This window comes from Plectropomus leopardus, chromosome 7, assembly GCF_008729295.1.
Source record: "Plectropomus leopardus isolate mb chromosome 7, YSFRI_Pleo_2.0, whole genome shotgun sequence".
NCBI classification, from domain to species: Eukaryota; Metazoa; Chordata; class Actinopteri; order Perciformes; family Serranidae; genus Plectropomus; species Plectropomus leopardus.
The window spans coordinates 22,049,052-22,062,937 of NC_056469.1; the positions used below are offsets into that span (position 1 = coordinate 22,049,052).

Here is a 13,886-nt window from a genome sequence, read left to right on the forward strand (position 1 = left end):
TCATTTATAAGGGAGTGACGAGGAGATCTAGGAGATTAACCCTTTGGAACCTAAGCAAATTGGCTCAGTTTCTTTCAAAAACATGGAAAGAAGGCAATGAGCAATTTAAGAAGAAATGACCAAGAAATTAACAAGGATTTAGCAAAAAAATACCCAAACATTAGCTGAAAATAAGCAACAAACAAAAAAAGAACAAACCAAAAATTGGAAAATATATAAAAGCCACAAATGTGCCACAAAATCTATACACTGACTTGAATTTTTGCTCTTCGGGGGAATGTAGGTATGTATTAGGTAGGGTTTTTTCTCCTGCAAAGACCAGCTTCACAGTCATAGCTTTACATGCGGCACATGGGAGCTGTCCGGCATTAACCCTGAGGTCTTTTACTATTGAGCAGCTCCGGCGCTGAAGAGCAGTGTGAAGCGCCCCTCCTTGCTATGTTGGCGTGAGGGTTTGAGATGTATACTGAAGTAACAAGATCTCTGGTTGAACTCTCACAAGACGGAGATGAGGGAAGTGAAGAAAAACCAAACAGCGGGCATCCGCCTCATACTCGGCTCAACGGGGTGCATTTGTGTGCGTGCATGCATGTGTGTATGTTGTTGTGCGTGCATGCTGTGGGTGTTTGTGTATCCTTTCTCCAGCAGGACCCCCAGATCAAAACCGCAACCCACTCTCCCTCCCCATGCCTCTCTCTTTCTCTCTCTCTCTCTCTCTCTCTCTCTCTCTTCGTCTCTCCACCCCCTCTCTCATTAAAAACTGCAGGCCCTGGCTTCTAATTAAATCCCACTTGAAAAGTCTTAAAGTCAGCCTCAGATTGATTCAATTTGCATTTCTGAACAGAGAACATTGCCTAAAAGGATTAATAAATTGGACGAAAAAATTCCTTCTTTCTGCGCCACGCCGTCAGAGCTTGTAAGACAACATCCAAAGAGAAATATCCCCCCTCAACAAACGTCTATCCAACATATGCTCTTGCTCTCTCTCTTGCACGTCCCTCCCAGGATGCCAGCAGAGATGGGAAGTGTGTATCAGGACTCTTTGTGTGTTAGTGTGTGTGTATGTGTGTGTGTGAGTGTGTGTGCGCATGCATGTCCTCGTCTGTGGAACAAGCGCAGAGTCCTCTGAGGCACAGTCGGAAAGGAACACACGCAATCTGACTCTCACTGTGTGTGTCTATTTATGCCCGCGTGTGTGTGTCTGGGTGTGTGTGCATGTGTGAGAGGGGCGACTTTGTTGGAGCGTGCCAGAGTAGCTGAAAGTGACAAGGAGGCACAGTGGGAAAAGATCCTCGCTGTACTGTCTGTATGTGAAGAAACAGACCACGGTGGTGGAGCCTTGCCATTGGCGAGTGGACACCTACAGCAACATGTTTGGAAATCCAAAAACACATCGCCAGCTCCGAAAGCCAGATTCAATTAGTTCGATAAAATGAAAAGAGCAAGGAAGATGTTTCAAACGGGCCAAAAACTGATGCCGCTGCCAAAAGAGAGGAGCAAACACTAATGTGAGAATTTACATTTGCATTGACACAAAAGGTCCCTCTCAAAAATTGGACATTTGGAGGCTCTTTGTGTATTTGTACTCTGGAATTGACTAACAAGATAAGAGGAGGATTACCTCTGAAATTTCTTCTGAGACAGCTGAAAACATTTTTGCAAGTCTTACAGAATTGTGCCTATAATGTGTGTGTATGTGCAATTTGTTGAACCTTGTGGGAAAGTATGATTTAGTGCAGACTGTTGGGACACATTGTCACTGTTGTTATTTGCCAGTCAAACTGGCTTGTATAATGTCTGATGGACTTTCCCACTGGTAGTTCAGTGGTTGAAGCTGGATTAATAAAAAACTAGAAGCAAGTGGAAATCCTGACAAACAGACAGAAAATATAGCAGGCACGGCTTCACCACACAACATTTGGTTTGCCTGTAATTACAGTAACGCAGACAGAATACGATTATTCCCTCAAATGCATCAGACTCACAACTGTCTGCAAAGGAAACAAAGCCAAGGAATTTTGCATAATAAAAGAGAAAGTATTCATTGAAAAGAAATAAAAATCCATAATCATCATTAGAATAAAAGTCTGAGAGTTTAAAGAGGATAAAATTATTCTGTGCTGTGCTCTCAGGAAAGCACAAAATAATCATGGTGAAATGAATTTAGGGAGAGGAAAGCGGCAGAATTATCTGGCTCTGATTTGTATAAAACAACACTGACCCCTAGTGATGTTAGTTAGGACCATCCACAAGTGATTTGCATTATGCCTGTGTGCAGGCAAGTGTGAACAACTGTATGTCTCTGTCTCTGTGTGAGGACGATGAATACATAATTTTTCTGTGTGTGTTCCTGAGTTTTTCTTAGTATGCCTGGATTTTTTTTTCCCGTGTGTGTGTGTGTGTTCTCACTGTGTGTGTGTTTAATCCTCCACATACAGTACAGACAATCATGAGAGCATTAGATTTAAGTTCTGTGTACAGTGTGTGTGCATGAGGTGTGTGTGTGTTTGTGTGTGTTCTAATAATGGTGCCTGGTGGACTGGGGCTTCCTTTGATGCGATGAAGGCTGACAGGCGTGAAACAGGTCCAATCAGGCGCGTGGGCACTGCCAATTAACCCTTTTCACCGTGTGAAACCAAACATAATTGCCTGGGGTGCAGGGGGCCACTGGGCCATGGCCTGCCCAGCGTAGGCTGAAATGGGCATTAGCAGTGCTGCCAGGTGACCATTACACACAATTGAACTGCTGGGTGTTTTTCCAAATCACACAGTTACAGTTGCTACCCAGATGTAATTGGCATGGCATTACCAAATGGCCCTTATTTCTAATTTTCACACCTACACAATTTATCTGGAATATCTTTAGAGATTTTGTTCTCTGCCAGGTTTTTTACACTACTGCAGGCACACTGTATTTCAGTGGTATTTTGCTCTCATAGCGTGGATCACATTATGTTTGAGATATTAAATTGCTCTATTTGTAGTACATTTTGACACTGTCATGACTCTGTTCTCAGAATGTTATAATAATCTTAACTGGAACAAATAGTGGTTAATAAGTGAAGCTTTGTGTGCACTGATAATCAAATTTTATTCATGTTATGCTCAAGGCAAATACCCCACATTCTTAGTCAAACACCCCAAACTAGAGCACAGTTTAAATGAAAATAGAGCAGCGCTCTGTACGGCAGTAATGCTGCAATAATAATGTTTACAGAAATTCCACAACCGTTTGTCTTCTTTTAATATTCTTACAATAAATTAATCATTATGACTATCAACATTGTTTGATAAAATGGCTGCTTATTATTAATGAGACTTTATTTCAAATTAAAGAGATACATAAAAGCTAGAAAACTCAATTTCTGCAGCATTTCTACTAGCAATTCAGCAGTTTCAGTGAGCTTATTGGACCTCTCGAAATTGTTTTTTAAGTATATTATTTCCACTGTAATATGCAATAGTCTACTATTTGTGCAATGGCATTTAACCACATAATATTCATTTATAAGCAGGTTGTATGCTGTCTGCTTATATATGAATATTAGTAGTGATATGCTGTTACACAAATTGGGCTGCATACAGTGTTGGGAAGGTTACTTTTGAAATGTAATGGGTTGTCAATTACTACTTACTTTTTAAAATTGTAATACATTGTGTAACAATTTAAATTACTCCATCAAAGTAATGTAACTTATTTTATTGATTATTTTCATAACAAATGTTTTTAATGTGGAAATAAAGCTGAAAAATGTCCAGAAATAGGCCGTAACAAAAGAAGGCATTCTTGCCTAGGGAAAAGTTGCATAGAAACAGATTACATTTTAAATTCTAGGTATGAAAGTCCTACTGAAAAGAGTATATTCATATGTAACACCTTTGTTAGTAATTGTAATTTAATTACATATTTTTTGCATATTGTTACTGCCCAATAAGTGACCCTAAGTTCAGCACCTCTCATAAACTGGACATTAAAACCTTTATTAATGTAGAATTTATTGCAGGACTGTTGTATTAAATTTTATTAATTTTAACAAGGTGTGCCTTTTGAAACTAGCAATTTAAAATATTAATAGAGTGTGCTTATAGCCTAAAGATGTAAGTGCAGTAGATGTTTTGGTATCGCAGAGGAAAAATTGTGTCTTAAGATTTTTTTGTATTTATTTTAAAAAGCTTCTGAATCCTGCAACACGCTGGCAGGTTTAAAAGGTATGTTTTATTTAGCATTCGCCAAGATCACACCTTATATTATAGCGCAAAACTGTAAAATCAGAAATCATTGTCAGATTTTCACATTTTTGACAGTCCTTGAAAACTTATTTCATGAAAAAAGCTTCCGTCAGGAAACATAACCAAATCTAAGCTTAAAATAATGATATTTCATTAAAACCACATTATTGTCTCACTTTAAATTTCAGCAAAATATAAACCTTTTGCACTAAACAGATCCTGTAAAAAAAAACACACACACACAAAAAACAATAGTAAATTTTGTGCTTCTGCAGGAGTAGAGGGGTAAGTCAAGGCTTTTTTCAATTCTGAATTTTTAATTGTTATTTTTTTGCATAAGAAATTAGTTGTTTGTTTTAATGATAACTCTTACTCCCACGCTGTGTGCTCGTTGCATTAGCTTCAATATTTAGTGTGAATATTAGAAAAAAATTAAATTAAAAAAACATTTAAGGTGATTCACTTAGGGTGGCTCTAGGAAAAATAATTGTAGCCCAGGGGAGCTTCAAGGGGTAAAAAGCCTCCCACTCCTCAGATAAAGTACAGTCCCCAAAAGATAATTCGGTCATTGGACTTAAACCCTTTGAAATCTCGAAGACATAATAGACACAAGAGAGACACAAAGAGATACATAATTCCAAGTTAATAATAATTGAAAAAATAGGGAAAATGTCCAGAGAACTATTATTATTATTATTAGTAGTAGTAGTAATAGTAGTAGTAGTAGTAGTGGTAGTAGTAGTAGTACCTTAACTTTTTCATCCATATATTAATTTTTATTTTTATTTTAAAATTTTGTTTCGTCATTTCTCTTTGATTTTCTTTTTTTGACAAAGGTTTGATAAATGTAATTTTTTAAAAAAAACTTTTTTTAATTCAAATTCTCCAAACTTAATTGACATGCTCAGTACCTATACAATTAACATTTTCAAAATAAAGGTTGTATCAGAATATTTCATTGTTAAAAAATTAATTAAATTGCATTATAAGTAAAATGTAGAGGAAATAGAAACAAAAACATAAATAAATAAATAACCTCAGGATCTGCTATAAAGATGGAATTAAACAGAAATTTCCAAGTAATCAAATCGTTTTTGCCAATTTAAAATTAATGCGTTTTAAATTGACTAGTAAATTTCAGAATTATTGTCTTAAAATATGAACCAAATCATTTTATGCACATAATATTTTTGCAAAAGTAACCAGTAACCAACTTGAAATGCTATAAATAATAATAATAACAATAATAATAATAATAATAATAAGTTTGGACATTTTTTCCCTTATTTTAACTTGAAATTATTTCTCTCTGTGTGCCATGTCTGAAATCTTTTAACCGCCAGGGGTCGTTGTTTTGCCCTCTCTCCATCCCCCTCACCTCCAGTCTGCCTCTTGCCTGACTGACTGCCCACCGAGAAATGTTGGCAAAACACCCCCTCCTCATCGTGTAAGGGAAAAAATGGCGGACAAGCGCTAAATCCACATCAGAAACAAACACACACGTTATAAAGCAAGGTAAACAGCCTCGGATACACCGAGCGACGTCGCCTTTTGGGGCTCAGCTTCAGCGTTGAGCCCAGGTTACCACCGGCTAGCTTCTGTGTGCTAGCACGCTCCCGTTTTGCTAATGCTAATATTTATAATCAGGTCAACGAGCTAGCGAGCCACCTAGCATGCTAAGCTAGCATCCCGGGCAGTAGGCATGTCTCTGTGTAGCGTCGCATAGCATGCTGGAAGTGGTGTCTGCATGGACCGCGCCGGCTTTATGCTTGTGTAATTTCCTCTCTGTGTCGTTATTATCTGATTTACACCTTAAAAGCTACGGTCGAGGCAGTGTTTACTCCTGAATAACACAATTAGCGATGCTGTCACGCATGCAAATACAGCGAAAGAGAGGGCGGGGGTACCCATGTGTTGGCTTTGTGTTTTGAATGGAGCTCAACAATTTTCTGCAATATAACACGCCATATTTTGGCAATACATGACAGTAGTGTCCCGTGTAGATGTCAGAAAAGTAGTGTTATCTGGTCGTTGAGTTGTAAAGACTCGCAGCAACAGGAGGACTCTGTCCCCGGCTGCTGAGCTCTCTAACGTCAGTCCTCCTGTCACTGTCCCAGACTGGAAAACAGGGACCGGGCCGCTTTAATTTGGACGCCACCCCCCTTGGCGGAGGAAAAAGGCGCACTTCCATTGAAAAGGAAATCATCCGGGGAGGAGAAACGCTGCTAAACGGTTATGAAGTTTTAAGGTAGGTATGTTTATATTAACAGCATCGTACTTAAGACACATTGTGGATCATCTGTCGTTGCTTGTTTGCGAGTTTTTCTGTTTGATTTTACAGTTCATTTATAACACAATAAGCTGGCATGTTTTCTCAGCAAATTCAAATATTTGGCAGATGGTGAACAACTGTGGCTGTTACTGTTTGTCAGTACTTGCTTTGGCATGTTTTAAGAAAACGCTTGCATATAGTTGTATTATCAAAAACTCTAAATATGATTAGAAATCTGTGCAATTTAGATTTATATTGTGTCTTTTAACTGTCCCATTGGACTGTGGTTACTGTGGGACTGACTGGGACAGGCAACCACTTGAAGCACATGTTTCTATCAGTCTGACCTATTGACCTGGATGTTGTGTCTGCTTAGTAATGTTGGTTAGACCAGGGTTTGGGTTACAGGAGTCACTGAGCCTGAAAACATGTTGCCCCTCTCTAAAGCCTTATGCACTGATTGATGGCGAGAAATGTTGTGAACTTTCAGCACTTTCATTTTTTACACAGAGGCAATTTTGTTTCTTATCAAAACGTAGTAGGTTGACTTTCTTATTAAATTATAACATATTTTATAACTGACATCCTGTGCAAGCTTAGTTTGTAGGGTTGCAGCAGTGTACAATGAAACTGTATACCATGGTATGAATATATTGAGGGATATCATACCATGAACATTTGCTTATCTATGATATTGGGGAAAAAATGCAACCAGATTGAGAATCTTACCTCTGAGTGTGTATCCCCTGTTCTACAGCACAGACTTTTTACACATACAACAAAAAAATGGTTTTAAGTTTCAATAATGGACATTTATTCAACAAAAAAAACCCTCCTGTTTTCATGTCTTTAAGGGTCTCTGGAACTTGTAATAGTTATAATAATTTTGAACCATAAATTGTGATATTTTCTTGTGAAACTCTCATGCTGTTGCAAGCCTAGCTGAGTGATACTGATGAAACTATAAGGTAGGTGTTAATTCAGTGTTTCTAATATTTTTTCCCCTAGGTTTATATGAGTGACTGCCTGCATTTGCAGTTAGTACAGCAGCTTTAAATTAGTCTTCAAGGTGTGAAAAAGCTAATTGAATCCACATGAAGTACATTGATCTTGGGTCTCTTTATTTAACTTGCCGCTGGTTGCCTCCCATGATGACCCCCTGCTTGGAGAGAAGGCCTGTGGGCTTCAACAAGGGCTGCTCTCTGGTTTTTCTTTGAAATGAAGTACAGATAACATGTGGCAGCCTAACCTATGATCTGAATACTGCTGAGTTTTTATTGCTGTGATTAATTATTTGAGTTAACTCTTACACTCTTCATTGCCATGCTGTTAACCCCTTTATGTCCCTCTATCTATTTATTAATTACATTTTTTAGAACAAGTATATGTAAACACAAACAAGAAACAACACAATACTTAGCTTTCCCCCCTATACACCTACTGACCTGCAATTAAAAAAAGTACTAGAGAAATAAAATGTTGCCTAAGTAGCAAATAGTTGTCCATGTATGCCCAGATATGTTGTCTCTTAAAGCTTTACTTGATGGTCACATAAAGTAACACACACTACTTAGTTACAGGCAGGTTGATTTGCTTTCTAAAAAAAAATAATGAAGGGACCCCAGATCTCAAATTTACAGTATAAGTCAGATGTGGAGTAACTAATTACCTCTGGATATAAAAAGAAATCACATCATCGGGCAATACAGAGGGGATGTTGATTGTCATTCTTTCAAAATAACACAACACATTTAAGCCCATTCTCATGATAGTGTTAAGGTTCAGGTCCTTAAACAGTCTTCATATGTCTTCATTAAAAAAAAAAAAAAGTACTAGGCTTTAAAACTGCATTAAATAGTCATAAGTGTGAATTCGTGAGGTCTCCATTGCCATAAACATTATCTAATGCCGTTTTTCCATCTTGTAATTAATTTTTTGTTTAAATTATTTTGTATGAAAGTCCACAGTTCTGTTAGTGCTAACATTAACAATGGTTCTGTTCTAGTGAGCAAGCATATGCAAAACCTGGAACCTAATTATGTGTCTTTTTTCCATGTCTTTGCAGTAGAGGCCACTGTAGTGTTGTGAGCTTGGTCAGTATTGCTGGAGCATGAGGAAACCTGTGCCACAGAAAGGTAAGACTTTATATTCCATTCACAGCATGATTTGTAACAAACAAATATTCACAGCAGCTTGCAGGTAAAGCTACAAGTATGACACATTTTAGTTCATTTCAACCAGTTTATTTTCTTTTTCAGTGCAGGCAGATTCATGCATTATCTTGTAGTAATGTCATTGCGGACAGTGTTTGGAGCGTTGAGTTTGTCAGGTCAAAATCACCAGTAGTTGAGAGCTTATTGTATCTTTCTTGTCTCCTTTAGCTATAGAGTGGAAAGATGCCAGAAGGATCAAGCATGCCCGGAGTGGACGGCCCTCCCGGGTTCCCTCGCAGTACCAAGGTAAATAACCCACAGCAGCCAGTGATATATGAAGTCCATTTTGGGCAATTCCAATAGAAAACAGAGCCTCAGCAGAGTTTCATTAATCACAAAGACAACGTTTTCTACAAATGTTGATAACAGATTTTAAAGCCTCATGTGTCTTTGCTGTTCTGTTTAGGGCTCACAAAATATTGCATGTTAAATTGAACCACAAATTAATAAAAACTTGAACATTTGTCAGACTTTCTGCAACTGGAAAAACATCTTAACACTGTTGTAATATGATATGAATGTCTTGTTGCTCCTTGTGGTCCTTTACAGGGCATTTCAGTTGGGAGAAATACCTAAAAGAGACAGGTGCCTCAGCTGCACCCTCAAATTGCTTCAAACAGGTGAGAAAAATTGCTCTTAAAGTCCGCTCTTAAATGTCTTTATTGAACACGTTTGTAAGCATCTCTTCTGTGAATACTTCATCACAGTAAAGTCTTTGTCCACTGCTGTTATCATGCTGCAACTCTCCAGCTAACACTTGTCTGGTGACACTATCTAGAGCCTCACACCTCCACTTAACGAGTTCAAGGCGGGGATGAAGCTGGAGGCCCAGGACCCGCGAAACACCACGTCCACCTGCATTGCCACAGTGGTGGGCCTGACGGGCTCTCGGCTGCGGCTGCGCTTAGACGGCTCTGACAACAAGAACGACTTCTGGCGCCTCGTGGATTCTTCAGAGATCCAGCCGATCGGCAACTGTGAGAAGAATGGAGGCATGCTGCAGCCGCCACTGGGTGAGGACGCACACACAAATCACATGATGACAGGGGAAAACACTCGCTGCGTTCCAAAAGTCGTTCAACATGCCCTTGTTCACTTCCCCTCGGCACTTGGTCTGTGGTCTGTACAGGTCGGCTTACACACATAAAATACCACTAGTCTATTAGTAGATAGATGCTTATTGAAAACTGTCATATAATTAATTAGTTAGGCTCATATTTATGGATATTTGTCCTTTTCAGCTTGTGGAATGTCTGTATTTCCAACATTATTTGTAAATGGATGGGGAAATGCTGTTTTGATATCATAAAGATATCATAAACCCAATAAAAATTATAGTTATGATAATGATGATACAGATCACACTCAAAAATGATAAAATCAGAAACTATTGCAGCTGATTACCGATTGACTGTCAGTGTATTGCAATTACCTGCAGAAGATGCCTTCAGCTCACAAAAAGGGGTCTGCAGGTATTTACTATACATTTATATATATATAAACACAGTGTAGTTCTGATGATTAAGAAATAAAAGCAGTATATAGCCGTTCCTGAAACTGGTGGTCGATCCATGATAGTCAGGCTGAAAGTGAACGTTGGCAGGTGTGTTTCATTTCAGTCCCCCGCCAACTTTCCCTCGGCTCTCCAAGTGGCCTCCGTATGGCGTCAGCTGTTGTGTAATACTAAGGGCTGAGGGGAAGTGAAGGAGGGCAAGTGGAACAACTTTTGGAATGCAGCAATTGTTGAAGGTTTTCTTCTGATTTCAGTGTCTTTTCTACTTTTCTTTTTTTAGTGGTTTTCAATTTGGTCCACTAGGTGTCAGCGACTAACAGCAAAGAATGTCTATGTGTCATGTTAATGCCTATAAATAACTTCCTGACACAGCTTAGAAAGCCTCCTACTCCAGAGGTTTCTGCATTAAATACCCAGGAGAATACACCAGAGCACGGTTTTGTCTGCCTTTTTAAGACCACGAAATCTTGTTGAGTGTTTTGAGGGCTGCAGATACAGATGTGACGATTAATCGATTAGTTCACATATATCGAATTATTTACACCACTAATTTGATAATACATTTGAGGGATTTATATATTTAATTAAAAGTAAAAATTCTCTGTGAATATTTTCTGGTTTCTTTACTCCTCTATAACTAAATATCTTTGATTTGTGGACATAAAAGACATTTGAGGATGTCATCTTGGGCTTTTGGAAACATTGATCAAAATTATTCACCATTTCCTGACATGACCAAATAGCTACTCAATTAACTGAGAAAATAGACAGACATATAAATCAATAATGAAAATAATTGTTAATTGCAGCCCTAGTTTGAAATATTTTTCCATTATTGATTAATCTCCTAATTATTTTCTTATTGCTTGGTCAATAAAATGTCAAAAATAGTGAAAGTTCATCATAATTTCTCAAAGCTAAAGTGATGTCTTCAAATGTCTTGTTACTTGTGACCAACAGTCCAAAACTCAGATATTCAATCTGCAGCAAACAACAAATATTCATATTTGAGAAACTGAAACCAGGAAGATAGTTTGTGAGCTTTTTCTTTATAAAATGACTGAAACGATAAATCCATTAATCACTGCAGGTCTTACATTTATCCTCTGTTTTGTTTATGTCAACATCACCATGTTCATCAAACAGCCCATGGATCTAAAGCTGGTGTATTTTTAACAGCAGCTGATCTCCTCTGCAGGTTTCCGCCTCAATGCGTCCTCTTGGCCCATGTTCCTTCTGAAAACATTAAACGGAGCAGAGATGGCACCCTCCCGCATATTTCACAAGGTACCTGTACAAGGCTCACGAGCTCAACACGCTCCGAAAAACTAGTTGCTGTTGTATATCAGGGAGAAAACAAGCATGCTTATTTACAGGTCTTAATAATTTTTTTTCGTCCACAAAAGATGTCTTATTGTCTGGTTAAAAAAAAAAAAAAAAATAGTCACCCAATACTAAATTCAACCGCATTTTTATTTTATTTCACTCTATTTTCCTAGTACAAATAAAAGTACAGATACCTGACCCCCTTTCTGTCTCTCCCTGTTCCCCAGCAGGAGCCCCCCGCCCCGGAGCAGAACTCCTTCAAGATTGGCATGAAGCTGGAGGCAGTGGACCGTAAAAATCCCCACTTTATCTGCCCGGCCACTGTGGGTGCGCTGCGTGGTGTCGAGGTGCTGGTCACCTTTGATGGCTGGCGGGGAGCCTTTGACTACTACTGTCGCTATGACTCGCGTGACATCTTCCCTGTTGGCTGGTGCGCCCTCACTGGAGACAACCTTCAGCCGCCTGGCACCAAAGGTACACATCTTAACAGTAGGTGGGAGGTTTATGAAAAGGGGTGTCACGTGTTTTGGGGAGTTTTTTGGGCACCATGAGCATCACAAACAAGAATGTATTCACATCCGCTGTACCACTGAGGAGGTGGAAACATGAGTGATCAATGTTTCAAACCACCACATGTAAAGCCAAATCTGTCTGTATGGCATTATAACAGTATGGAAGGTGAGACGTTTTGATGAACTGACCCTTAAGAGCAGTGATTGTCAAAGGGCGACCTGCAGGCCGCATCTGGCTCGCCATAGCTTTCCATTCAGCCCACAGAGCATTAATTCATTCATAAAATATGAAGAGGGAAAAAAATGCAGTACAGTATGTAGTATGTTGAGAATTTCTTTTCTCCCTATATTAAAGCCCCAAATATGTGCGTTTGACCCATGGTTACCAAAGACGTTAAAAATGCTGTCAGCTTATTATTAGCTGTAGTGCAGAGTTTAGTCAGCTGACCTGAAAAACATCAACATCAGTGTCAAAAACTGGCAAAGTGAGTTGTCATGAAGTGACAGAAATTGGTGTAGTAGTTGATCTTCCACCCTCTACTCCCCTCTCTTTTTCTCTTTTTCACACAAACACACACACACACACGCCACAGCGCTGTCTCTGTGCAGCCTGTTGTCACTCACATCTCATCAAATACAGGCCTTTTATCAGTGGATTTCATCCAATGACTGATGCTCTGTCTGAATCTCTGTACTCAGTCCCCACTATAATAAATAAAATGTGTGCTTTTCAGGTCCATATCGCTTCATGTTGTTGATCAATCAATAATTAGCATACTAAGGTGCAGAGGGGCGCCCTGTAGCTGACCTGGTACAGCGGGCGGCCCATGTACGAATGCTATGTCCTTGCTGCAGCCGCCACAGGTTCAAGTCCGACCTTGGCCCTTGCTGCATGTCTACCCCTCTCTCTCTCCCTTTCACTCTAAAGTCTTTCCTATCTAATGAAGCTGAAAAAACTAAAAAAAAAATCATCTTAAAAAAATATATATAAATAAAGCAAGCAAATTGGATAAGTGTAGCTGAAATGGGATGTTGCTTGGGCCATATCTTTAAGCAAGACTAGGGGCAAAATTATAGCTCTGATGTAACTTTTTTCCCCTACATGCTCTTATTTAACATGTTTTATTTTCATATTGGCAAACAATTAGTAATTGAATCATTAAACAACGATAGGCCAATCACAGCCGTGATGATATATAGCACAACAGCACTGCCTCTCGTGTGCTATTGCTTAAATATAAATACACACACACACACACACACACACACACACACACACACAGACACGCACTCACCTTTTTTCAGGACACTGGAGTGGAAGTGTGTGCAGTGTCTTGGTCGACATGTCCTTCCAGTTACAACTAACACTTTTATCATTATGAATTTGAGCAGAGATCCAGTCATCGGGGTTAACTGAAAAAACCTTTGTGGGTTTGCAGGGCCTTAAACAAGCCAAGGTTGTTAAGATTTGGGTTATTACTATACAGGGTTGGACACGCACATTACATTGAGCTGTATTTAAAGGATCTAAAGAGCATGGCAGGGTTTCCCACACATTCATTTGTGGCGCACTCCCACAACAGCAGCATCTGACACCACTATAGATTTTCTAGTTTTGGAGCTTCCCCCCTCTCTCTCTCTCTATCTCTATCTCTCTCTATCTCTCTCTGATTGATCCGACCACAAACTGATCTAAAGGAAGTCTTGAATGCTAAAATCAAAACAGTTTGTTCCTCAGTTAGCCACCTGGCAACTTAAATAAGACAGGCTACTGCAAAGGAGAAAATTGAGTGATGAAAAGTTCCATTTGCGCTGCTTCA

At 39.0% G+C, this 13,886-nt stretch overlaps 1 protein-coding gene across 3 annotated transcripts in view; it reads left to right on the forward strand.

Moving 5' to 3' along the window:
* LOC121945922 (polycomb protein SCMH1) overlaps nt 1-13,886 on the forward strand; it is a 73,410-nt gene that overhangs the window by 44,187 nt on the left and 15,337 nt on the right. The window contains exons 1-8 of one of the 3 annotated variants that reach the window (XM_042490292.1): nt 5,625-5,745; nt 6,348-6,478; nt 8,568-8,637; nt 8,884-8,961; nt 9,265-9,335; nt 9,494-9,728; nt 11,427-11,515; nt 11,782-12,028. In XM_042490292.1, coding sequence (XP_042346226.1) covers nt 8,613-8,637; nt 8,884-8,961; nt 9,265-9,335; nt 9,494-9,728; nt 11,427-11,515; nt 11,782-12,028 — 745 coding nt within the window. In that variant the 5' untranslated portion in view covers nt 5,625-5,745; nt 6,348-6,478; nt 8,568-8,612. Of the gene's footprint in view, nt 1-5,624; nt 5,746-6,347; nt 6,479-8,567; nt 8,638-8,883; nt 8,962-9,264; nt 9,336-9,493; nt 9,729-11,426; nt 11,516-11,781; nt 12,029-13,886 lie in introns of those variants that run through there. The other 2 variants (XM_042490294.1, XM_042490293.1) reach the window with 2 other exon arrangements.